The 26,140-nt window shown below is 48.1% G+C and overlaps 1 protein-coding gene across 4 annotated transcripts in view; it reads left to right on the top strand.

The window, feature by feature from the left end:
- Window positions 1–1,059: 1,059 nt before the first annotated feature.
- MARK4 (microtubule affinity regulating kinase 4) overlaps window positions 1,060–26,140 on the top strand; it is a 70,645-nt gene continuing 45,564 nt past the window's right edge. For 2 of the 4 annotated variants that reach the window (XM_073598058.1, XM_073598059.1), the window contains exons 1-3: window positions 1,061–1,612; window positions 2,377–2,562; window positions 3,584–3,637. In XM_073598058.1, coding sequence (XP_073454159.1) covers window positions 1,571–1,612; window positions 2,377–2,562; window positions 3,584–3,637 — 282 coding nt within the window. In that variant the 5' untranslated portion in view covers window positions 1,061–1,570. Of the gene's footprint in view, window positions 1,613–2,376; window positions 2,563–3,583; window positions 3,638–26,140 lie in introns of all 4 variants that reach the window. The other 2 variants (XM_073598057.1, XM_073598060.1) reach the window with 2 other exon arrangements.

Below are 26,140 nucleotides of genomic sequence, written 5' to 3' on the forward strand. Positions count from 1 at the left end.
ATAATATCCGGGGGTTAGGGCAGATAATGTTACATTATAATGTCCGGGGGTTGGGGCAGATAATGTTACAATATAATGTCCGGGGGAGGGGGCAGATAATGTTACATTATAATATCCGGGGGTTAGGGCAGATAATGTTACAATATAATATCCGGAGAAGGGGGCAGATAATGTTACAATATTAGAGTATAATGTCCGGGGGAGGGGGCAGATAATGTTACATTATAATATCCGGGGGAGGGGGCAGATAATGTTACAATATAATGTCCGGAGAAGGGGGCAGATAATGTTACAATATTAGAGTATAATGTCCGGGGGAGGGGGCAGATAATGTTACATTATAATATCCGGGGGAGGGGGCAGATAATGTTACAATATAATGTCCGGAGAAGGGGGCAGATAATGTTACAATATTAGAGTATAATGTCCGGGGGAGGGGGCAGATAATGTTACAATATAATGTCCGGGGGTGGGGGCAGATAATGTTACAATATAATATCCAGAGGAGGGGGCAGATAATGTTCCAATATAATGTCCGGGGGAGGGGGCAGATAATGTTACATTATAATGTCCGGGGGTTGGGGCAGATAATGTTACAATATAATGTCCGGGGGAGGGGGCAGATAATGTTACATTATAATGTCCGGGGGAGGGGGCAGATAATGTTACATTATAATATCCGGGGGTTGGGGCAGATAATGTTACATTATAATATCCGGGGGTTAGGGCAGATAATGTTACATTATAATGTCCGGGGGTTGGGGCAGATAATGTTACAATATAATGTCCGGGGGAGGGGGCAGATAATGTTACAATATAATATCCGGGGGAGGGGGCAGATAATGTTACATTATAATGTCCGGGGGAGGGGGCAGATAATGTTACATTATAATGTCCGGGGGAGGGGGCAGATAATGTTACATTATAATGTCCGGGGGAGGGGGCAGATAATGTTACATTATAATGTCCGGGGGTTGGGGCAGATAATGTTACAATATAATGTCCGGGGGAGGGGGCAGATAATGTTACAATATAATATCCGGGGGTTGGGGCAGATAATGTTACATTATAATGTTTGTTACATTGTATTGGGGGAATGTGTGCAGATTGCGGAGCTCTCCTCCCCCTCCCCCGCCTCCCATTCATTGTCAGGATCTGGAGGTGACTGTCTGTTTAAGAGGCTGGAGAGGGGGAGGGGGTGTCTGAGAGTGGAGCCCATCCCAGAGAGACAGCTGGGGAGGAAGAGACCGCTGCTGGTACCGAGGAGGGGAGAAGCCGATGAGAGGGCCCTGGGAGGACGATTGGCCGGGATGGAGAGACGGCTGGGCTGAGAGCGCAGAGATTAGAGCGTCAGACCTTGGGCCCAGCCAGCCTTCCATGATGGAGAGACCTCCTCGGTGTGTGACACCATCCTCCCCATAGAGTGCAGAGGAATGCTATTAGAGGGCCGGGGCCATAGAAGACACAACGCCAAAGGGCCCTATTCTGAGAGTGCGCAGGGGCCGGCGCCACTGACGGGGGGCCACCATGTCTGACTGACCCCCGGTGGGCTGTCTCTCCTGGCCTGAAGATGTCTCGTGCTTCCACGGGCAGTGAGAGGATCAATGACACGGTGAGCGCTCTCGCCCCAGGGCACCATTCATCTCCATTCTGCCGGTGGGAGGGGGTGGGGGGGACACATTCAGCTACGCCAAGGTAGACATCTCATTACCTGGAGATCTGGGATTTTTCCTGTTTTTTTTTTCATTTTGCTTGGGAATTCTGGGCAGGTTGTTTGGGATTGGCTGTGATTGGTCTACGTTGGGCAGTGTATGGGGGTGGGGGGTGGGGGGGTCAATCACGGGCAGGTCTCGGGGAATTGGGTTGGAAGCTGCCCAGATGGGTCTTCAGGAATACAAGCAGACCATCCTATACGTTGGAGGTCACATGATGTTCCTAGGAAATGGAGGCCTCGGAGGGCACAGGTCTCAGCAGGGTGGGGGGGGGGGGATGCCATTGCCAGGGCGATGTACCACCGGCAGGGAAGCAATGCGTCGCTCCGAAGGAAGACGTTTCGTTTTATGAGCGTGTGGGCGCCGGAATTGTAAAGGGGGAAAGTCTTGTTTACCACAAGTTGACATATCAATGAAGATTGTGCGTGGAGGAGGCAGAAATGGGCAGATTTAATTAATAAGCAGAGGCGGATCTCATTACGGGTCTGCTTCACCACGACTGCCGATCGGGGGCGGGTAATTTTGCGAACGACGAATCTTATTTTTAGCTGGATGAAAGGATTTTATTTATAGAAGCGCACATTTCGTGCTTTGAGATTTCCATTCATGAGAATTTCATAGGAGAACATCTTGTCTCTTTTTTTTCTCTACTGCTGTCCTTCAGACTGGCTCCACCCGCTCAGAGAAAGGCTCCGCCGCTTCCTCCTGGCCGCCCCGCCCCCCAGGAGCTCGGTCTAGAAGCTCCGCCCCCGAGGAGCCGCATGTCGGGAATTACAGGCTCCTGAGGACCATCGGCAAGGGCAACTTTGCTAAAGTGAAATTGGCAAGACATGTCCTGACGGGAAGAGAGGTGAGAAGGGGATGGGGAGGTCCATTTACATGTTTCTGCTATGAGGGTCTTATCTCAAGGAACAACGACCTGTCATGCCCATAGCAACCAATCTAACTCTCTCTTTCCTGGTTGCAGGAACTTAAGTGGTTGCTATGGATATCGAGAACTCTTTTTTGAGTAATGCATGTCCTGGGTCCATATTGTCCCATTCCTCATATGTATGTCCTGGGTCCATATTGTCCCCTTCCTCATATGTATAGCCTGGGTCCGTATTGTCCTATTACCTATATGTATAGCCTGGGTCCGTATTGTCCCATTCCTCATATGTATGACCTGGGTCCATATTGTCCCATTTCCCATATGTATGTCTTGGGTCCGTATTGTCCCATTCCCCATATGTATGGCCTGGGTCCATATTGTCCCATTCCTCATATGTATGACCTGGGTCCGTATTGTCCGATTCCCCATATGTATGGCTTGGGTCAGTACTGTCCCATTCCCCATGTTTATGGCTTGGGTCCATATTGTCCCATTCCCCATATGTATGGCCTGGGTCCGTATTGTCCCATTCACTATATGTAAGGCCTGGGTCCGTATTGTCCCATTCACTATATGTAAGGCCTGGGTCCATATTGTCCTATTCCTCATATGTATGGGCTGGCTCCGTATTGTTCCATTCCCCATATATATTGCCTGGGTCCATATTGTCCCATTCCCCATATGTATGGCCTGGGTCCATATTTTCCCATTCCCTATATGTAAGGCCTGGGTCCGTATTGTCATATTCCAAATATGTATGGCCTGGGTCCATATTGTCCCATTCCCTATATGTAAGACCTGGGTCCGTATTGTCCTATTCCCCAAATGTATGGCATGGGTCCATATTGTCCCATTCACTATATATAAGGCCTGGGTCTGTATTGTCCCATAGGAATCCAGTCATTATATTTTCTAATCTCCGGAAAACACATTAGTGGGAAGCTCAGGGTGATTCTTCTTTCATTGTCCTCAGCCTCCTCTGTCTTTTCTTCTTCTTCAGGTTGCCATAAAGATCATTGACAAGACCCAGCTGAACCCGAGCAGCTTGCAGAAGGTGAGTGAGGCCTACAAGAAAGTATGGGGGAGAGGGGCATTGTATGTGTTTATCTGTCTACTGTATATAGAATGTTGTCTCTTTAGTATGGGGTTTTAGATTCAAGTTTAAATATTGACTCTCAGTGTCATTAGACTCTTTTTCATTGATGGTCAGGCTCTGGGTGTGCGAAGACCCTCCGACTCTTCTTCATTGATGGTCAGGCTCTGGGTGTGTGCAGACCTTCTGACTCTTCTTCATTGATGGTCAGGCTCTGGGTGTGTGCAGACCTTCTGACTCTTCTTCATTGATGGTCAGGCTCTGGGTGTGCGCAGACCTTCTGATTCTTCTTCATTGATGGTCAGGCTCTGGGTGTGTGCAGGCCCTCTGACTTTTCTTCATTGATGGTCAGGCTCTGGGTGTGTGCAGGCCCTCTGACTCTTCTTCATTGATGGTCAGGCTCTGGGTGTGTGCAGGCCCTCTGACTCTTCTTCATTGATGGTCAGGCTCTGGGTGTACACAGGCCCTTCGACTCTTCTTCATTGATGGTCAGGCTCTGAGTGTGTGCAGACCCTCCGACTCTTCATTGATGGTCATGGTCTGGGTGTGCACAGACCCTCCGATTCTTCTTCATTGATGGTCAGGTTCTGGGTGTGCACAGACCCTCCGATTCTTCTTCATTGATGGTCAGGCTCTGGGTGTGCACAGACCCTCCGATTCTTCTTCATTGATGGTCAGGCTCTGGGTGTGCGCAGACCTTCTGACTCTTCTTCATTGATGGTCAGGCTCTGGGTGTGCACAGGCCCTTCGACTCTTCTTCATTGATGGTCAGGCTCTGGGTGTGCGCAGGCCCTCTGACTCTTCTTCGTTGATGGTCAGGCTCTGGGTGTGCAAAGACCCTCTGACTCTTCTTCGTTGATGGTCACGCTCTGGGTGTGCAAAGACCCTCCAACTCTTCTTCATTGATGATCAGGGTCTGGGTGTGCATAGATTCTTTAACTATCCTTCCTTGGATCTATCCAAAGCCTGACCATCAATGTAAGAGTCAGAGAATCTTTGAACACCCAGAGCCTGACCATCAATGAAGGAGAGTCGGAGGGTCTTTGCACATCCAGAGCCTGGTCATCAATGTAGAATAGTTGGAAGGTCTAAGAACAGTCAGAGCCTGATAATCGATGAGGGAGAGTCAGAGGGTTATGGTCAGGCTCTGTGTATGTGCAGATGCTCTGACTCTATTTATTAATTGGTTAGGCTCCAGATGTTCTTAGACTCCCTCATGGACAGTCAGGTCCTGGGCATGCATAGACCCTTTGAGTCTTCTTTTTCGATGGATCCACACACTCCCAAAGCCTGGCCATCAGTGAAGGACTAATGTAGAGGATTAGAAGGATCTACGTACACCCAGAGCATGATCATCAATGTAGATCAGTAGGAGAATTTACGTGCACCCAGAGCCAAACCATTGAGGAAGAAGAGTCGGAGGATCTACACATCCTTGACTATCAATGTAGAAGATTAGAAGGATCTACGTACACACAGAGGATGATCATCAATGTAGAAGATTAAAAGGATCTACATACAACCAGAGCATGACTGTCAATGTAGATCAGTAGGAAAATCTACGTGCACCCAGAGCCAAACCATTGAGGAAGAAGTGTCGGGGGATCTATGCACACCCAGAGATTGACCATCAATGTGAAAGAGTCAGAGGGACTATGCATATTCCTTGCCTGACCATTAATGTAGATGAGTTGGAGGGTCTACACACACCCAGAGCCTGATCATTGATGAAGGAGAGTCAGAGAGTTATGGTAAGGCACTGAGTGTGCACAGATGCTCCAACTCTACTTCATAGATGGTTAGGCTTTAGATGTTTTTAGATTTTTCTTCATCTATAGGCTCTGAATGTGCATAGATTCTTCGACTTTTCTTCATGGATGGTTAGGTTTTGGGTGTTTGTAGATCCTTTGACTCTCCTTCGTTGATGGATCTACAGTACGCACACCACCCAGAGCCTGACCATGAATGTAAAAGAGTTAGAGAATCGACGAACACAGAGAGATTGATCCACTAAAGGCAAATATACTGTGCACAAGAAGTGAACATGGAAGTGCAGTTGCTCTAGATCTGAAGGGAAGCTCTGAAATGAAGGGAAGATTTGCTGATTTCTATCATCCAATCATATGCAGGCAAAAATGCAGTTTTTTATTTTCCAAGCATGTTCCCCTCAGATCTAGAGCAACTGCAAGTTCACTTGTATGTGCACTTGCAGTGCACAGACTATTTACCTTTAATAAATCAACCCCAGAGAGTCTGACCATCGATGAAGGAAAGCCGGATGGTCTTTGCACACCCAGAGCCTGACCATTGATAAAGGAGAGTTGGAGGGTCTATGCACACCCACAGCCTGACCATCAATGAAGGAGTCAGAGAATCTACACACAAACAGAGCCTGACCATCAATGTAAGACAGTCAGAGGTTCTCCAAACACCCAGAGCCTGACCATCAATGTAGAAGAGATGGAGGGTCTATGCACACCTAGAGTCTGACCATCAATAAAGGAGAGTCAGAGGGTTATGGTCAGGCTCTAGGATATTCTTAGGCTCTCCTCCATCGATAGTCAGGATCTGGCTGTGTGCAAACCCTCCAACTCCTCTTCATTGATGGTTAGGCTCTGGGTGCATACTTCATCAATGGTCAGGCTGTGAGTGTTCTCAGACTCCCTGACTTTTTCTCATTGAGGGTTGGGCTCTGGGTGTTCATAGATCCTGTGACTCTCCTTCATTGATGGTCAGTGTCTGGGTTGTTCATAGATCCTGTGACTCTCCTTCATTGATGGTCAGTGTCTGGGTGTTCATAGATCCTGTGACTCTCCTTCATTGATGGTCAGTGTCTGGGTGTTCATAGATCCTGTGACTCTCCTTCATTGATGGTCAGTGTCTGGGTGTTCATAGATCCTGTGACTCTCCTTCATTATTGATGGTCAGTGTCTGGGTTGTTCATAGATCCTGTGACTCTCCTTCATTGATGGTCAGTGTCTGGGTGTTCATAGATCCTGTGACTCTCCTTCATTATTGATGGTCAGTGTCTGGGTGTTCATAGATCCTGTGACTCTCCTTCATTGATGGTCAGTGTCTGGGTTGTTCATAGATCCTGTGACTCTCCTTCATTGATGGTCAGTGTCTGGGTGTTCATAGATCCTGTGACTCTCCTTCATTATTGATGGTCAGTGTCTGGGTGTTCATAGATCCTGTGACTCTCCTTCATTGATGGTCAGTGTCTGGGTTGTTCATAGATCCTGTGACTCTCCTTCATTGATGGTCAGTGTCTGGGTTGTTCATAGATCCTGTGACTCTCCTTCATTGATGGTCAGTGTCTGGGTGTTCATAGATCCTGTGACTCTTTTTCATCGATGGTCAGTCTCTGGGTGTCCACAGACCTTGCGGCTCTGTGCTTCATCAATGGTCTGGTTAGGTGTGCACAAAGTTTTTTACTCTTCTTGATTGATGGTCAGGTTTTGGGTGTGCACAGGCCCTCTGCCTCTAATGTGGATATGTATATTTCTCATGACTCTAGATGTATACTGTAAATGATTTTTTGGGATATGATTCTGTCTTGGCTGGGTCCTCACATTGAGGTGTTGGATGTCTCTTGTTGGTCGCCATATTTGTGTTTATCATTGGATGATATCTGAAATGGGCTTTATCTGTAAAAAACCAGGAGAGCTTGGGATGCCCATAGTAACCAATCAGATGATCATCCTCTTCTTGTCTGTCCAGCGCTGGGAGAATTGCTGCCGTTATCTGCTTGTTATGTGGACTTGGTTATGTCTGACATGGATATAGGTCCCAGCTCAGCATTCATAAAACCTTGCAATAGCAGCAGAACGAGGAAGCGCTCTGTCTGTGTTGAGGTTGATATAGATGGGGTCATACCCAGAAACTGGGCATACACAGCATGCTTTCAGGGAAAGATAGGTTGTTGAGATATCTGAGATGTACTTACCACGAGTGCACATGACTTGTATGAAGAAATAAAAGCAACGCAGCACAATACATGGCTATAAATAGTAGCAAACTTGGCTTGGGCTCCAAATTCAAATCCGGCGCTGTAGACGACCCCCCAAAAATGCTTCACAAACACGATTCAGAAGCAAAACCCAAATGCAATAAAAAGTACCAGAACTGGGGCTATTTTCTCAAAAAATAGGTACCGGAACTCAACCATGACCCCCCAACCCCCCCCCCCCCCATATGCAAACACCCATCAAGCCGCATCAAATACAGAGTGCAGAGTTTGGGGGGGGGTTACACACAGAGTTCAGGGTGCGCTGCATGCAGAGTGCAGAGATCAGGGGTGCGCTGCATGCAGAGTGCAGAGTTCAGGGGTGCACTGCATACAGAGTGCAGAGTTCAGGGGTGCTCTACATACAGAGTGCAGAATTCAGGGGTGCACTACACACAGGGTGCAGAACTCAGGGGTTCTCTACATACAGAGTGCAGAGTTCAGGTGTGCACTGCATGCAGAGTGCAGAGATTAGGGGTGCGCTGCATGCGGGGTGCGCTGCATGCAGAGTGCAGAGTTCAGGGGTGCACTGCATACAGAGTGCAGAGTTCACGGGTGCACTGCATGTAGAGTGCAGAGTTCAGGGGTGCGCTACATACAGACTGCAGAATTCAGGGGTGCACTGCATGCAGAGTTCAGGGGCGCACTGCATACAGAGTGCAGAGTTTAGGAGTGCACTGCATGCATAGTGCAGAGTTCAGGGGTGGACTACACACAGGGTGCAGAATTCAGGGGTGCTCTACATACAGAGTGCAGAGTTCAGGGGTGCACTGCATGCAGAGTGCAGAGATTAGGGGTGCGCTGCATGCAGGGTGCGCTGCATGCAGAGTGCAGAGTTCAGGGGTGCACTGCATACAGAATGCAGAGTTCAGGGGTGCACTACACACAGGGTGCAGAGTTCAGGGGTGCACTACACACAGAGTGCAGAGTTCAGGGGTGCACTACACACAGGGTGCAGAGTTCAGGGGTGCACTACACACAGGGTGCAGAGTTCAGGGGTGCACTACACACAGAGTGCAGAGTTCAGGGGTGCACTACACACAGAGTGCAGAGTTCAGGGGTGCACTACACACAGAGTGCAGAGTTCAGGGGTGCACTACACACAGAGTGCAGAGTTCAGGGGTGCACTACACACAAAGTGCAGAGTTCAGGGGTGCACTACACACAGAGTGCAAAGTTCAGGGGTGCACTACACACAGAGTGCAGAAATCAGAGGTGCGCTGCATACATAGGGGGTTATTTACGAAAGGCAAATCCACTTTGCACTACAAGTGCAAACTACAAGTGCACTCAACCCTTGCATCATCACTGGAGCACCCCGGCCTGCACGAGCGCTATTCCTGGTCCAGGTGTCGGTGTGACATCCAACTCCACCAAAGGCGGATAGAGTTAGCAGCCTTATCCCAGGTATCATACACGGCCTCCATCTTGTTACACCCTTCTCCAGCTCCCCGACGTGACCCGGGTTGCCCCAGCCTGCAACACCCGCCGCCGCTACTCCTTCCATCACCACACAACCGACCACCGCCACCGCCAACTCTGCTCCCGGACAGAGCCCGAGCGGCTCCATGGCACCTCGAGCCGTTCACTCCATAACACTCACCCCAGAGCACTCTCCCATCAGGTGCGCCATCAATTATTCAGTTGACACCCTCTGCAGCCTAAGGAATACTGCTACAACATTACCAACCACCATCCAAACAATATTACGAAAAGAACAACTTTTAAGAACTAATTTGAAACCTAGCATCCAAAACATGACTACACCACTTCCAGGACAAGACCTATCATGCGCCCTGATCAACACCAGATCAGCAGTCAAGCACAAACATGAAATTCATGATTTTATCACTCAACACAACACAGACTGTCTCTTCATCATGGAAAGCTGGCTAACACCTGACTGTAACGCCATTCTAGCAGATTTAGTGCCTGAGAACTACCGCATCCTAACTGAGCACAGAGTCGGTCAAAGAGGAGGTGGCCTAGCAGTGATCTACAAATCTCACCTCACGTTCACAAAACCAAACTTTACAGACAGAGCTCACTGCCATTCATGGAAACACTCACACTTCAATGTCAACACCCCGGGACACCATTCACATACTACTGTGCTACAGACCACCGGGACCAAAGACACACTTCCTCACACCTTTTATCGAATTCATCTCTACATACACCTTGCAAACCAAAAATCTCCTGCTACTTGAGGACTTTAAACTCTGGGCAAACTCCTCCCAGGACTCCATCGCTACCGCTTGCATCAACAAACTGGAAGCACTAGGCCTGAAGCAACTGATAAATGCTTTCACGCATGCTTCGGGCCATACCCTCGACCTCATCTTCAAACAAAACATTGATATTAACACACTTGATAACATGCCACTGCCATGGACTGACCACCACGTGATCATATTCAAAATAAACATCACTTACCAAATACCAACACACTCAACAACAATACACTGGACAAGATCACAGAAGAAACTATACTCACAAGTCTTCAAAACTACACTATCCAACAAAATGGCGGTATTAACCCAAAACTCCTCAACTGAAGACACACTCAACTCCCTTAACACAGCATTATTACATACAGCAGACATAGTCGCACCAATACGCAGAGCACCCACCCGCAAAAACAATTCGGGCTGGTTCAATGACTCTCTTACATCACTGAAACAAGAACGCAGAAGAGCTGAAGGAGCCTGGAGAAGAAACCCAACAATGGAAAACCACACAAATTACAAATCACTCACCACAAGATACCACAAAGCCATCTTCATAGCAAAAAAAGAACATTTCTCCGAAACTATCGCAAAAGCCATAAACCGCCCCCGAGCACTCTTCAAACTAGTCGCCCAGGCTATGAACCCCACCCGTTTAGAGTCTCCAGCAAACGAAACACAAGAATTCTGCAATGAGTTATCTGATTTTTTTCATTGACAAAATCTCAACCATTCGGGAAATAATTCAGCAGAACATAGCAAGAAACCCCACTCGGCCAGAGCAGGATGACAAAAACCACACAAAGATTCTACAACCACCAAGATTTACTCTGGTCCCAATCACCATTGACACCACCAAAACCATCATCCGAAATCTCTGAGACAGCACATCGCCAAACTACATTATTACCACAAATTGTCTGAAAGAATGTACCGACATCTTGGCACCTATCATAACATACCTCATAAACCAGTCATTTAAAGAAGGAATCATCCCGACTTCCCTCAAGCAAGGCACAATCAAACCCCTCCTAAAGAAGTCTAACCTTGATCCCAAAGACCCAAATGACCGCAGACCTGTCACAAACCTCAACATCATCTCCAAAATTATCGAGAAAGCCATAGTACAACAGCTACAACTCCATCTGGACACCCATAAACTCTCTTACCCACTACAATTTGGTTTCCGCCCTGGCCACAGGACAGAAACTGCACTCCTCAAAATCTGGGATGACACCCTCGAAGCAGCAGATGAAGGAGAATCGTGTCTCCTGGTGCTGCTGGACCTCAGTGCAGCTTTCGACACAGTAGACCACAAAACCCTGCTCACTCGTCTCACAGAAGTAGCTGGAGTTGCAGACTCAGACCTATCCTGTTTGCATCCTTCCCAGAGAACCGATCTCAGAAAGTGAAACTAGGAGCTTTTACCTAGGAAGCACGAAAAATTACATGCGGAGTCCCTCAAGGATCACCCCTGTCGCCCGTGCTCTTTAACATCTATCTCCGCCCACTCCTCAAAATCATCAGCAACCAGGACCTGCTTTATCACTCCTACGCGGGTGACCTCCAACTCTACCTACGCATCACCAACAAAAAAGACCAATACCAGGCACTGGAAAACTGTCTCTCATTGATCGACGATTGGATGACGGAGAGCTACCTTAAACTCAACGGATTGAAAACAGAACTCCTCTTCCTCCACGCAACCCGAAACAAAAACCCTGGCACGATGTCCACACCACTCACCATCCTCGGACAACCCATCACCCCCAACACTAAAGCCAAAAGTCTCGGAGTCATTTTTGACTCAAACATGACGATGGATGCACAAATAGGATCAGTAGTCAGCGGATCCCACTACCTTCTTCGCCTATTGTGTAGACTCATCCCCTTCATCCCGGAAGGAGATACAGCAGCAGTAGTTGGAACGATCATCAATTCCTGACTCAACTACGCAAATTCCCTCTACCTAGGACTTCCAAAATATCAAATTTCACGTCTTCAAACCATCCAGAACACAGCAGCCAGACTGGTAACTTGGAAAAAACCCTGGGAATCAATCACCCCAGCCCTGAATACCCTCCATTGGCTAGCCGTGATGGATCGGGTTACATTTAAGACCCTCTGCCTCACTCACAAATGTACACAAGGAAAAGGTCCGCAATACAAAATAAAGCACTACACCCCAGGTCGCCCACTCCGTTCAATTAACCAGAACCTCCTCCACATCACCAAGACCCATTATAAATTAAAAGGCGAAAAAAGAAGGTTCGCAGTCCAAGGACCACGGCTATGGAACGCTCTACCCGCGGACGTCCGCTCGGAAGAAAACCATCTGGCCTTCAGGAAGAAGCTCAAGACCCATATCTTCTGAAGACCCAGATGGACACTGGAGGCAAAAGTGCCTTGAGGCGATTTAGTTCGCATATGTAGCTCTATACAAGTTATTCATTCATTCAAAGTGCACTTGAAATTGTACTGAAAGTGCACTTGGAAGTGCAGTCGCTGTAGATCCAAGGGGGAAATGCAAGGAAAATAAAAAACAGCATTTTAGCTTGCACATGACTGGATGATAAATTCAGCAGAGCTTCCCCTCATTTCAGATCTTCCCCTCAGATTTACAGCGACTGCACTTCCAAGTGAACTTTCAGTGCAATTTCAAGTGCACTTTGCACTTGTAGTGCCAAGTGGACTTGCCTTTCGTCAATAACCCCCATAGTGCAGAGTTCAGAGGTGCGCTACATACAGAGCGCAGAGTTCAGGGGTGCGCTACACACAGAGTGCAGAATTCAGGGGTGTGCTACACCCAGAGTGCAAAATTCAGGGGTGCGCTACATACAGAGTGCAGAATTCAGGGGTGCGCTACACCCAGAGTGCAAAATTCAGGGGTGCGCTACATACAGAGTGCAGAATTCAGGGGTGCGCTACACACAGAGTGCAGAATTCAGGGGTGCGCTACATGCAGAGTGCAGAATTCAGGAGTGCGCTACATACAGAGTGCAGAATTCAGGGGTGCGCTACACACAGAGTGCAGAATTCAGGAGTGCGCTACATACAGAGTGCAGAATTCAGGGGTGCGCTACACACAGAGTGCAGAATTCAGGGGTGCACTACACACAGAGTGCAGAATTCAGGAGTGCGCTACATACAGAGTACAGAGTTCAGGGGTGCGCTACATACAGTGCACAAATCAGAGGTGCGCTGCATACAGAGTTCAGCCTTCTTTCACAGTTGCTTATCCCTGCATTCCCCATCCACATGTCACTTTCCCGCCACTTTAGCTCTGACCCCTGCATGCAAGCCCCCCTCCCTATCCTCCACTGCCCCCATCTTCTCCCCACCTCATTATAAGCTTTATACAATCTTTGTGGCATATGATGGGCCTTCAGTATGATGTGGAGTTCAGAGAGCCATTGAGTTACATTAAATGGGTTCAGGGCACCATCCAAACGCTGACCAGTAATGGGTCTTGCACCCCTCCCCACTTGCCTACAACTGTACAGGGGTAGGCTTTAAGAAAATCCATTATCAGCTTATTATAGCAATTTGTTATAAAAAAGACCTTTAGTGGATGTTGTGTTTTCCGTAGGATAGTGGTATGACTCATGTGGCATTCAGTGATGCCCCCCGGAACCTGTATGGTGGATATGAACTCAATAAGAGTATAGAGTGCAGTGCACCAATCTGGTCCTTCACCCCTGGGAAGGGCCTACGAGTTCCATCTGCAAACATGTGATAAGAGTGTAACCCCAGAGGCAAGTCCTGTGTGAGATGTTTGTCCGTGTCAGGGCATAGTGTGGAAACCCACTTGGCTTTGCACCAGAATTTGTTATGGAAGCCAGTAGGAGATTTTGGGACCCCCCCCCCCCCCCCCCATGGAAGGTAATAGGCTCCAGTGTTACTACAGAAAGAAAGGGGTGGAGCAAACAATTCTCATTTCACCAGATCTGACAGAGCCACTCAACCTTCTGTAAATACTGTTAGGTTTAGGTGGAGCTTACTAGGGATGAATGAGCAGAGGAGGACACAAATTCCTGCTAGAAGAACCATTTCTTCAAAAATTTCCCACCTTCTGTCCCTTCTCTGCTGCGATCAGGTCCTCCATCACATTGATTTCCTTGACTTTTGCCAGCCATACCCATAAGTGAGGGCGCTTGGCGTTGTTTCCTGAAAATTGGGATGCAACTTTTTACTGCACTCACCAGGTAGGAGGGGTGCAGTGTGAAGAACTTGTATTGAAATAATGCAAAGACAGTTCACAATTAACCCAGTGGGAAGGCAACCCAACCAGGAACACTCAGAGGTCCAACAAGCGTGTAGCTGAACTCATAGTGCTTGTTAGGAGGGGCCTGGCCGTCTCGTGCCCAAGCTGGAAGATGTCCAGAGCAGTTGCAAACCATACACTTTCCCACCTCGTCAGGAACCTTTCCCCACCGCTAGTTCTGTCCCTATCAGGTGGGGTACCTGTCCCTACTCTACCCACTCACAAAATGCGTGCCAAGCCTGGGAGCCAGGGCCTTCAAAAGGCTCTGCTTGACCCAAGATGGCTGCCAGTGTCACATGGGACAGCAGCATCCAATTTGATGGCTTCCCCAGTGACCCAGGAAACCATGTTCCTCTTGACTTCCTCTCCAACTGCAGTTCTGCTTGCGGAAGAGCGCCACTTGCAGTGGAGAAAGTAGACTGTGGGTTAAAGTGGTTGTAAAACACTGGTGGTAGAAAAAAAATCCCACAAGGCAATGTCATAGTGTGCTAGAATGCATCGCATACTAGCACATAATGAGAAACTCTTAGAATGAAGCCCTCCAGCAGCACAATGGCAGCTCTGAGTAGGCTGACATCTTCATACGGTTTGCGGCCTCCAGCTACATGAGTGGCTGGGGGCGTGATGACGTCACTCCAGTGCATGTGCACGGGAGCTGCCATTTCCGGCATGGGCTCTGAAGGTCCAGCACTGTAAGCCGGACCTTCAGAGGGCATGCGCCGATGATGTCATTGGCTGCATGCACTCTGAATATCTCCTAAACTGTTCAAGTTTAGGAGATATTTACAGTACCTACAGATACTATAGGCTTGCCTGTAGGTACAAGTGGTGTAACACTTTAATAGAACATCTGTAGGTACTACTTGAGATTTTGTGATGATGTAACAGAAAGAAGGAAAGGTTTCTAGGAATTTCCTAAATGGTAAAACTCTGGGTTGTGCGGCGTCCAGAAGCCTACTCCTCGTCCAGAAGCCTACTACACATCCAGAAGCCTACTCCTCGTCCCAGAAGCCTACTGCATGTCCAGGAGTCTACTACATGTGCAGAAAACGGGGAGCATGTCTCCCACTGCCTCCCTGCATCTCCAGCACATCTCAGTGTACCATGGAAACCTCTTCCTTGAATCCGATTGGGAGTATAGTACCCTCCAGTCAGCATTTTGTATCAGGATTCTTGGTATTTGGAGCAGATGGAAATTTTGTATATGAAGAGGAAGCCCCTCTCAATCTGTGACGTGAGGGTCCTTCTCCCATTTGGAAATGAAAGGAATGAGAGATGAGTAAGCGATATGTCAGCGATATTGCATGATGTAAAGGTGTTGGGTCATCACAATGCTGTGAGATTGTGGGAAGACAGAGATGCCTTTGGGAGATAAGCCAGAAGATGTGATGGTTGAAGATTGTTCCACAAGGTGAGGTTGGAGAAGAAAGGATTGGGGAATAGTCTGGGAGGGCCCATGACCTTACCTCGCCAGGAACAATCCTGGTTTTCCTAGTGTCAGGAAGCCCAGGATCAAAGAGTCCTGGACTGGAAGAATGGGGAAGAGTGAGGAGGGGTTAGGAGAGATCTGGCATATACGCCACGAGGATGAGACTGGAGGCGGGGGGAACCCCAGATAGACCCAAACATGGATTTTACCTGGAAATGGGTAGGAATAGGGGAGATATTGGCAGAATTTGGTTAGATCTGGGAGATCTAGATGGTGGGTACATAAGAGTCAGTGTTTGGTAGGGGGCAGGACAGGGTTTTAGCCGGTGAGCGGTCTACATCTAGTAGAATGGATTTACACCAACTAAACCCAGATAAGTTCCAGGTACCCATGTAGAGTACTGTAGATGTTACACTTGTGGCCTCCTGAAGGTGGGTGTGGGGTCTCCAGTAGTACCAGTTGTCCTCTGTGGTGAGTATTCTTAACTCATGCATGGCCAAACCCGTCTCTAATTCCATTCTCTGGGATCCAGGCAGCCAGGTCACATGATCATAGGGATCACTGACCTCCTGTCAAATGATCATAGGGATCACTGAACTCCTGTCACATGAATATAGGGATAATTGTCCTCCTCTCACATGGGAGTGGGGGTGTGATCCTCTATGAAGAGGTCCAAGCCTTAGTCATTACTGAGTGTCTGACCAATCAGATCTGGCTGTGTATAGGGACGGGATTCCATGCAGACTTCGTTGGCAGAAAAGTTCTTCAGCGGAATTCATTCCAAGGTGGTGACCTCGTTGGGGTTCCCACGTATCGGGACTCTGTCCATGTTCGAGAGCGTCAGATTTAATTCCGCATCTGCCTCTACAGAAATCAGAAATCATCTGCCGGGAAGCAAAGATCAGATCTCACCGACTTCCCCCAATGACATTTATTTCTGGCAGATGTGAGGAGAGATTGGTGGAGGATGGGATGACAGAGGATGCTCCTCCATATTCATCTCACAATTGTCTCATTTACATCCAATTCACTGCCAGAGGCTTCCCGCCATCTTCCCGCCATCTCCTCGCCACCATCCCGCCTTCTCCTCGTCACCATCCCGCCTTCTCCTCGTCACCATCCCGCCTTCTCCTCGTCACCGTCCCGCCTTCTCCTCGTCACCATCCCGCCATCTTCATGCCACCTTCCTGTCATCTTCCCGCCATCTTTCCATCACTTTCCCGCCATCTCCCCATCACCTTCCCACCAAATCCTCTTCACCGTCCCGCCTTCTCCTCGTTACCGTCCCGCCTTCTCCTCGTCACCGTCCCGCCTTCTCCTCGTCACCGTCCCTTCACCTTCCTGTCATCTTTCCGTCATCTTCCCTCCATCTCCTCGTCACCTTCCCTTCACCATTCCGTCATCCTCCCATCACCTTCCCACCATCTTCCCGTCACCTTCCCGCCATCTTCTCATCATCTGTCACATTTCTATTCCTAGAGAATCTCCGCTGTCATAACAACGCCATTCACACGTCCGCACCTTTCCAGAACCCTCCACAAGCCTGCGCCTTATCCCTACCGATCTCCCACCAGGACATCCACTCACCCAAAAATGTTCACCTACCTGACCCACAAAGCCCCTGCTAGATGCAGGATCACCTACCTAACCCACATGCACCTGCTAGACGCAGGATCACCTACCTAACCCACAATGCCCCTGCTGGACGCAGGATCACCTACCTAACCCACAATGCCCCTGCTGGACGCAGGATCACCTACCTAACCCACAATGCCCCTGCTGGACGCAGTATCACCTACCTAACCCACAATGCCCCTGCTGGACGCAGGATCACCTACCTGACCCACAACGCACCTGCTGGATGCAGGATCACTTACCTGACCCACAATGCCCCTGCTAGACGCAGGATCACCTACCTAACCCACAATGCCCCTGCTGGACGCAGGATCACCTACCTAACCCACAATGCCCCTGCTGGACGCAGGATCACCTACCTAACCCACAAGCACCTGCTGGACGCAGGATCACCTACCTAACCCACAATGCCCCTGCTGGACGCAGGATCACCTACCTAACCCACATGCACCTGCTGGACGCAGGATCACCTACCTAACCCACATGCACCTGCTGGATGCAGGATCACCTACCTAATCCACAATGCCCCTGCTGGACGCAGGATCACCTACCTAACCCACAATGCCCCTGCTGGACGCAGGATCACCTACCTAACCCACATGCATCTGCTGGACGCAGGATCACCTAATTAACCCACATGCACCTGCTAGACGCAGGATCACCTACCTGCAGTTGCTATACAGAGGTGGTGGATGCACCGCCAAGGGTTGTGGGACTTGCCAATGGTCCTCAAGAACACAGAATGTATTGGAGATGCTCTTCAAAGTCCTCAATCACTGCAGTGAAATGTCTGAGGATTGCAGATCACAGGAATCCACACATCTTACAATCTGCCTCAGATCTGCTGTGTATATTCCACCCCACTCTCATGTCTGTTTTCTGTGTTGTATTGAACTGTATTGGATTGTTACTATTTTGGGGTAAGCTGACACCTAGTGGTGGTTTTTGGGCACTACCTGTTTACTATGTGATTTTGGTTCCCCAAATCCCCCCCTGTCCTCCCCTCCTGTTTAGTGCTGGTTAGTTCATTCCAAACCTGACCAATCCCACTTCATACATGGCATTGGTCACCCATTCAGCGATCGTTCAGACTTAGGCCGGCCATTGTCTTCTTATACTTCCCGCACTGCGATTATATGAGGACAGATTGTGTCCGTTCATGTTCTGTGTCTAAAGAGGAATGTCGGCACATAAAGCTTTATTTGAAGCAGAACAATGCAGTACAAGGACCTCCCTGATTGGATAGATTAGGTAGGTGCTACTATTACATCATCTTCCATGTTCAGGGATTGTAAGGTGTATGGAGACGAGGCGCGGTCCACAAAGTGCTCCTCTAATGACCTGATAGAGATATGATGAGCACTTGGTATTGTACCAACACTGGAGAGGGCAGCCAATCAGCTTCTTACTTCTGCTTCTTCAATCAAGCTTTGACAATAAAACCTGAAAGCTGATTGGCTCCCATGCACAGCTGCACCAGATTCTGCCCTCTCCAGTCTTAGTAAACCAACAATGTAGTCGGGACAATAATTGTACACCATAGATACCATGTACTACGGTAATGAAGTCTATGAGACATAAGAGGTCAGCCGGTGTGACCAATCAGAGGAGATCGTCCAACGTTTCTAGGATGTCTGCCACATGGATCCAAAGCCTGTAGAATGGCCGCCAACTCCTGGGGGCCCGCCCCTTAACAGCGGCGGTGACATCATCAACGTCAACCAGAAATGACATCAGGACGCATCTTTCCATATACATCCAGATACCCCCAGATCCGTCCAGATACCCCCAGATCCTTCCAAATACATCCAGATACCCCCAGATCCGTCCAGATACCCCAGATCCTTCCAGATACCCCCAGATCCTTCCAAATACATCCAGATACCCCCAGATCCGTCCAGATACCCCCAGATCCTTCCAGATACCCCCAGATCCGTCCAGATACCCCCAGATCCTTCCATATACATCCAGATAACCCCAGATCCTTCCAGATACCCCCAGATCCTTCCAAATACATCCAGATACCCCCAGATCCGTCCAGATACCCCAGATCCTTCCAGATACCCCCAGATCCTTCCAAATACATCCAGATACCCCCAGATCCTTCCAGATACCCCCAGATCCTTCCATATACATCCAGATAACCCCAGATCCTTCCAGATACCCCAGATCCTTCCAGATACTCCCAGATCCCTCTATATACATCCAGATACCCCCAGATCCTTCCATATGCATCCAGATACCCCCAGATCCTTCCATATACATCCAGATACCCCCAGATCCTTCCAGATACCCCCAGATCCTTCCAAATACATCCAGATAACCCCAGATCCTTCCAGATACCCCCAGATCCTTCCATATACATCCAGATACCCCCAGATCCTTCCAGATCCTTCCATATACATCCAGATACCCCCAGACCCTTCCAGATACCCCCAGATCCTTCCATATACATCCATATAACCCCAGATCCTTCCAGATACCCCAGATCCTTCTAGATACTCCCAGATCCCTCTATATACATCCAGATACCCCCAGATCCTTCCATATACATCCAGATACCCCCAGATCCTTCGATATACATCCAGATACCCCCAAATCCTTCCAGATACCCCAGATACTTTCATATACATCCAGATACCCCCAGATCCTTCCAGATACCCCAGATCCTTCCATATACATCCAGATACCCCCAGATCCTTCCATATACTTCCAGATACCCCCATATCCTTCCATATACATCCAGATACCCCAGATCCTTCTATATACATCCAGATACCCCCAGATCCCTCTACATACATCCAGATACCCCCCGATCCTTCCATATACTTCCAGATACCCCCAGATCCTTCCATATACTTCCAGATACCCCCAGATCCCTCTACATACATCCAGATACCCCCAGATCCTTCCAGATACCCCAGATCCTTCCATATACATCCAGATACCCCCAGATCCTTCCATATACTTCCAGATACCCCCAGATCCTTCCATATACATCCAGATACCCCAGATCCTTCTATATACATCCAGATACCCCCAGATCCTTCTATATACATCCAGATACCCCCGATCCCTCTGCATACATCCAGATACCCCCAGATCCTTCCAGATACCCCCAGATCCTTCCATATACATCCAGATACCCCAGATCCTTCCATATACATCCAGATACCCCCAGATCCATCCATATACTTCCAGATACCCCAGATCCTTCTATATACATCCAGATACCCCCAGATTCTTCCATATACATCCAGATACCCCCAGATCCTTCCATATACATCCAGATACCCCAAATCCTTCTATATATATCCAAATACCCCCAGATCCTTCTATATACATCCAAATACCCCCAGATCCTTCCAGATACCCCCAGATCCTTCCAGATACATCTAGATACCCCCAGATCCTTCCACATACATCCAGATACTCCCAGATCCTTCCATATACATCCAGATACCCCCAGATCCTTCCAGATAAATCCAGATACCCCAAGATCCCTCCATATACATCCAGATACCCCAAGATCCTTATATATACATCCAAATACCCCCAGATCCTTCCATATACATCCAGATACCCCCAGATCCTTCTATATACATCCAGATACCCCCAAATCCCTCAATATACATCCAGATACCCCCAGATCCTTCTATATACATCCAAATACCCCCAGATCCTTCCAGATACCCCTAAATCCCTCCATATACATCCAGATACCCCCAGATCCTTCTATATACATCCAGATACCCCCAGATCCTTCTATATATATCAAAATACCCCCAGATCCTTCCAGATACCCCTAGATCCCTCCATATACATCCAGATACCCCCAGATCCTTCCATATACATCCAGATACCCCCAGATCCTTCCATATACATCCAGATACCCCCAGATCCTTCCATATACATCCAGATACCCCCAGATCCCTCTACATACATCCAAATACCCCCAGATCCTTCCATATACATCCAGATACCCCCAGATCATTCTATATACATCCAGATACCCCCCAGACCCCTCCATATACATCCAGATACCCCCAGATCCTTCTAAATACGTCCATATACCCCCAGATCCTTCCAGATACCCCCAGATCCCTCCATATACATCCAGATACCCCCAGATCCTTCCATATACATCCAGATACCCCCAGATCCCTCCATATACATCCAGATACCCCCAGATCCTTCCATATACATCCAGATACCCCCAGATCCTTCCATATACATCCAGATACCCCCAGATCCTTCTAAATACGTCCATATACCCCCAGATCCTTCCATATACATCCAGATACCCCCAGATCCCTCAATATACTTCCAGATACCCCCAGATCCCTCCATATACATCCAGATACCCCCAGATCCCTCAATATACATCCACATACCCCCAGATCCTTCCATATACATCCAGATACCCCCAGATCCCTCTACATACATCCAAATACCCCCAGATCCTTCCATATACATCCAGATACCCCCAGATCCCTCTATATACATCCAAATACCGCCAGATCCCTCTACATACATCTAGATACCCCCAGATCCTTCCATATACATCCAGATACCCCCAGATCCTTCCATATACATCCAGATACCCCCAGATCCTTCCATATACTTCCAGATACCCCCAGATCCCTCCATATACATCCAGATACCCCCAGATCCTTCTATATACATCCAGATACCTCCAGATCCTCCCAGATACCTCTATATACACCCAGATACCCCAAGATCCTTCTATATACACATCCAGATACCCCCAGATCCTTCCATATACATCCAGATACCCCCCAGATCCCTCCATATACATCCAGATACCCCCAGATCCCTCTATATACATTCAGATACCCCCATATACATCCAGATACCCCCAGATCCTTCCATATACATCCAGATACCCCCAGATCCCTCCATATACATCCAGATACCCCCAGATCCCTCCATATACATCCAGATACCCCCAGATCCCTCAATATACATCCACATACCCCCAGATCCTTCCATATACATCCAGATACCCCCAGATCCTTCCATATACATCCAGATACCCCCAGATCCCTCTATATACATTCAGATACCCCCAGATCCCTCTATATACATCTAGATACCCCAGATCCTTCCATATACATCCAGATACCCCCAGATCCCTCCATATACATCCAGATACCCCCAGATCCTTCCATATACATCCAGATACCCCCAGATCCCTCTATATACATTCAGATACCCCCAGATCCTTCCATATACATCCAGATACCCCCAGATCCCTCCATATACATCCAGATACCCCCAGATCCTTCCATATACACCCAGATACCCCCAGATCCCTCCATATACATCCAGATACCCCCAGATCCTTCCATATACACCCAGATACCCCCAGATCCCTCCATATACATCCAGATACCCCCAGATCCTTCCATATACACCCAGATACCCCCAGATCCCTCTATATACATTCAGATACCCCTAGATCCCTCAATATACATCCAGATACCCCCAGATCCTTCCATATAAATCCAGATACCCCCAGATCCTTCCATATACACCCAGATACCCCCAGATCCCTCTATATACATTCAGATACCCCTAGATCCCTCAATATACATCCAGATACCCCCAGATACTTCCATATACATCCAGATACCCCTAGATCCTTCTATATACTTCCAGATACCCCCAATTCCTTCTATATACACCCAGATACCCTAAGATCCTTCTATATACATCCAGATACCCCCATATCCCTCCATATACATCCAGATACCCCCAGATCCCTCTATATACATTCAGATACCCCCAGATCCCTCTATATACACCCAGATACCCCCAGATCCTTCCATATACATCCAGATACCCCCAGATCCCTCCATATACATCCAGATACCCCCAGATCCTTCCATATACATCTAGATACCCCCAGATCCCTCCATATACATCCAGATACCCCCAGATCCTTCCATATACATCCAGATACCCCCAGATCCCTCAATATACATCCAGATACCCCCAGATTCTTCTATATACATTCAGATACCCCCAGATCCTTCCATATACACACAGATACCCCCAGATCCTTCCAGATACCCCAGATCCTTCCATATACATTCAGATATCCCCAGATCCTTCCATATACATCCAGATACCCCCAGATCCTTCCAGATACCCCAGAACCTTCTATATATATTCAGATATCCCCAGATCCCTCCATATACATCCAGATACCCCCAGATCCTTCCATATACACCCAGCTACCCCCAGATCCTTCCATATACATCCAGATACCCCCAGATCCCTCTATATACATTCAGATACCCCCAGATCCCTCAATATACATGCAGATACCCCCAGATCCTTCCATATACATCCAGATACCCCCAGATCCCTCCATATACATCCAGATACCCCCAGATCCTTCCATATACATCCAGATACCCCTAGATCCTTCTATATACTTCCAGATACCCCCAATTCCTTCTATATACACCCAGATACCCCAAGATCCTTCTATATACATCCAGATACCCCCAGATCCCTCTATATACATTCAGATACCCCCAGATCCTTCCATATACATCCAGATACCCCCAGATCCTTCCATATACATCCAGATACCCCCAGATCCTTCCATATACATCTAGATACCCCCAGATCCCTCCATATACATCCAGATACCCCCAGATCCTTCCATATACACCCAGATACCCCCAGATCCCTCAATATACATCCAGATACCCCCAGATCCTTCCAGATACCCCAGATCCTTCCATATACATTCAGATATCCCCAGATCCTTCCATATACATCCAGATACCCCCAGATCCTTCCAGATACCCCAGAACCTTCCATATATATTCAGATATCCCCAGATCCTTCCATATACATTCAGATATCCCCAGATCCTTCCATATACATCCAGATACCCCCAGATCCCTCCATATACATCCAGATACCCCCAGATCCTTCCATATACCCCAGAACCTTCCATATATAACCCCAAGATCCTTCTATATACATCCAGATACCCCCAGATCCCTCTATATACATTCAGATACCCCCAGATCCCTCTATATACACCCAGATACCCCCAGATCCTTCCATATACATCCAGATACCCCCAGATCCTTCCATATACATCCAGATACCCCCAGATCCTTCCATATACATCTAGATACCCCCAGATCCCTCCATATACATCCAGATATCCCCAGATCCTTCCATATACATTCAGATATCCCCAGATCCTTCCATATACATTCAGATACCCCCAGATCCCTCAATATACATCCAGATACCCCCAGATCCTTCCATATACACCCAGATACCCCCAGATCCTTCCAGATACCCCAGATCCTTCCATATACATTCAGATATCCCCAGATCTTTCCATATACATCCAGATACCCCCAGATCCTTCCATATACATCCAGATACCGCCAGATCCTTCCAGATACCCCAGAACCTTCCATATATATTCAGATATCCCCAGATCCTTCCATATACATCCAGATATCCCCATGTCCTTCCAGATACCCCCAGATTCTTCCATATACATCCAGATACCCCCAGATCCTCCCAGGTACCTCAGATCATTCCATATACATTGAGATATCCCCAGATCCTTACATATACATCCAGATACCCCCTTGTCTTTCCAGATACTCCCAAATCCTTCCATATACACCCAGATACCCCCAGATCCTTCTACATACATCCAGATACCCCCATGTCTTTCCAGATACTCCCAAATCCTTCCATATGCACCCAGATACCCCCAGATCCTTCTACATACATCCAGATACCCCCCAGATCTTTCCATATACATCCAGATCCCTACAGATACATCAGATACCTCCTGTTCCTTCCAGATACTGTGCATCCAGATACCCCTAGATCCTTCTATATACTTCCAGATAAATATGGATACACCAGGATACATCCAGATACACCAGGTACCCCCAGACACCCTAGGTGCCCCCTATACTTATCCAGATATCCCAACACACTTTCAGATAATTGTATCCCCCTCTTCTTCCTGGATACTCAATACCTCCAGATACTGTGCCTCCATATTTATCCAGATACTATCAGATACCTCCAGATGCCCCCTAATAATTTCAGATCCACCTAGGGTTGCCACCTCATCCCTTTAAAATGAACACATATTAAATTACACGGGTTCTGTGACTAAGATGGTAATTAAATTCACTTAGTGTCCTACCTGCATTAAATTAACCCCAGAACCTGTGTAATTAATATGTGTTTGGTTTTAAAGGGATGAGGGGGCAACCCTAGATTCCCCTAATACCTTTAGATCCCTCCTGACATCTTCAGACCCCCCCCCCCATACCTCCAGATTTTCTCCCTAATATCCTCAGAACCTCACTGATATCTCCAGATCCCCCCGTTACATTCAGATCCCCCTGATACCTCCGGATACCACAGATAACTTTAGATCCCTCCTGATAACGTGAGATCCCTACTGATCCCCCAAGATCCCCCTGATACCTTCAGATGCCCCCCCCCCCGATACCTTTTAGATCCCTCCTGACATCTTCAGATCTCCCCTCATACCTCCAGTTTTTCTCTGATACCTTCAGATCTCTTTGATAATTTAAGATCCCCCTAATACCTTTGGATCTCCCTGATAGTTCCAGACCCCCCCCCCCAATATCCCCAAAACCCCACTGATATCTTCAGATCCCACTAATACCCTCAGATCCCCCACCCCCCAATATCTTCAAAACCATCCAGATATCCTCAGATCCCCCCCCCCCAATATCTCCAGATACCCCAGATAATTTTGGATCCCTCCTGATAACTTGAAATCCCTACTGATCCCCCCAGATCCTCCTGATACCTTTAGATCCCTCCTGACATCTTTAGATCCCCC

This window comes from Aquarana catesbeiana, linkage group LG09 (genome assembly GCF_042186555.1).
Source record: "Aquarana catesbeiana isolate 2022-GZ linkage group LG09, ASM4218655v1, whole genome shotgun sequence".
NCBI lineage: Eukaryota > Metazoa > Chordata > Amphibia > Anura > Ranidae > Aquarana > Aquarana catesbeiana.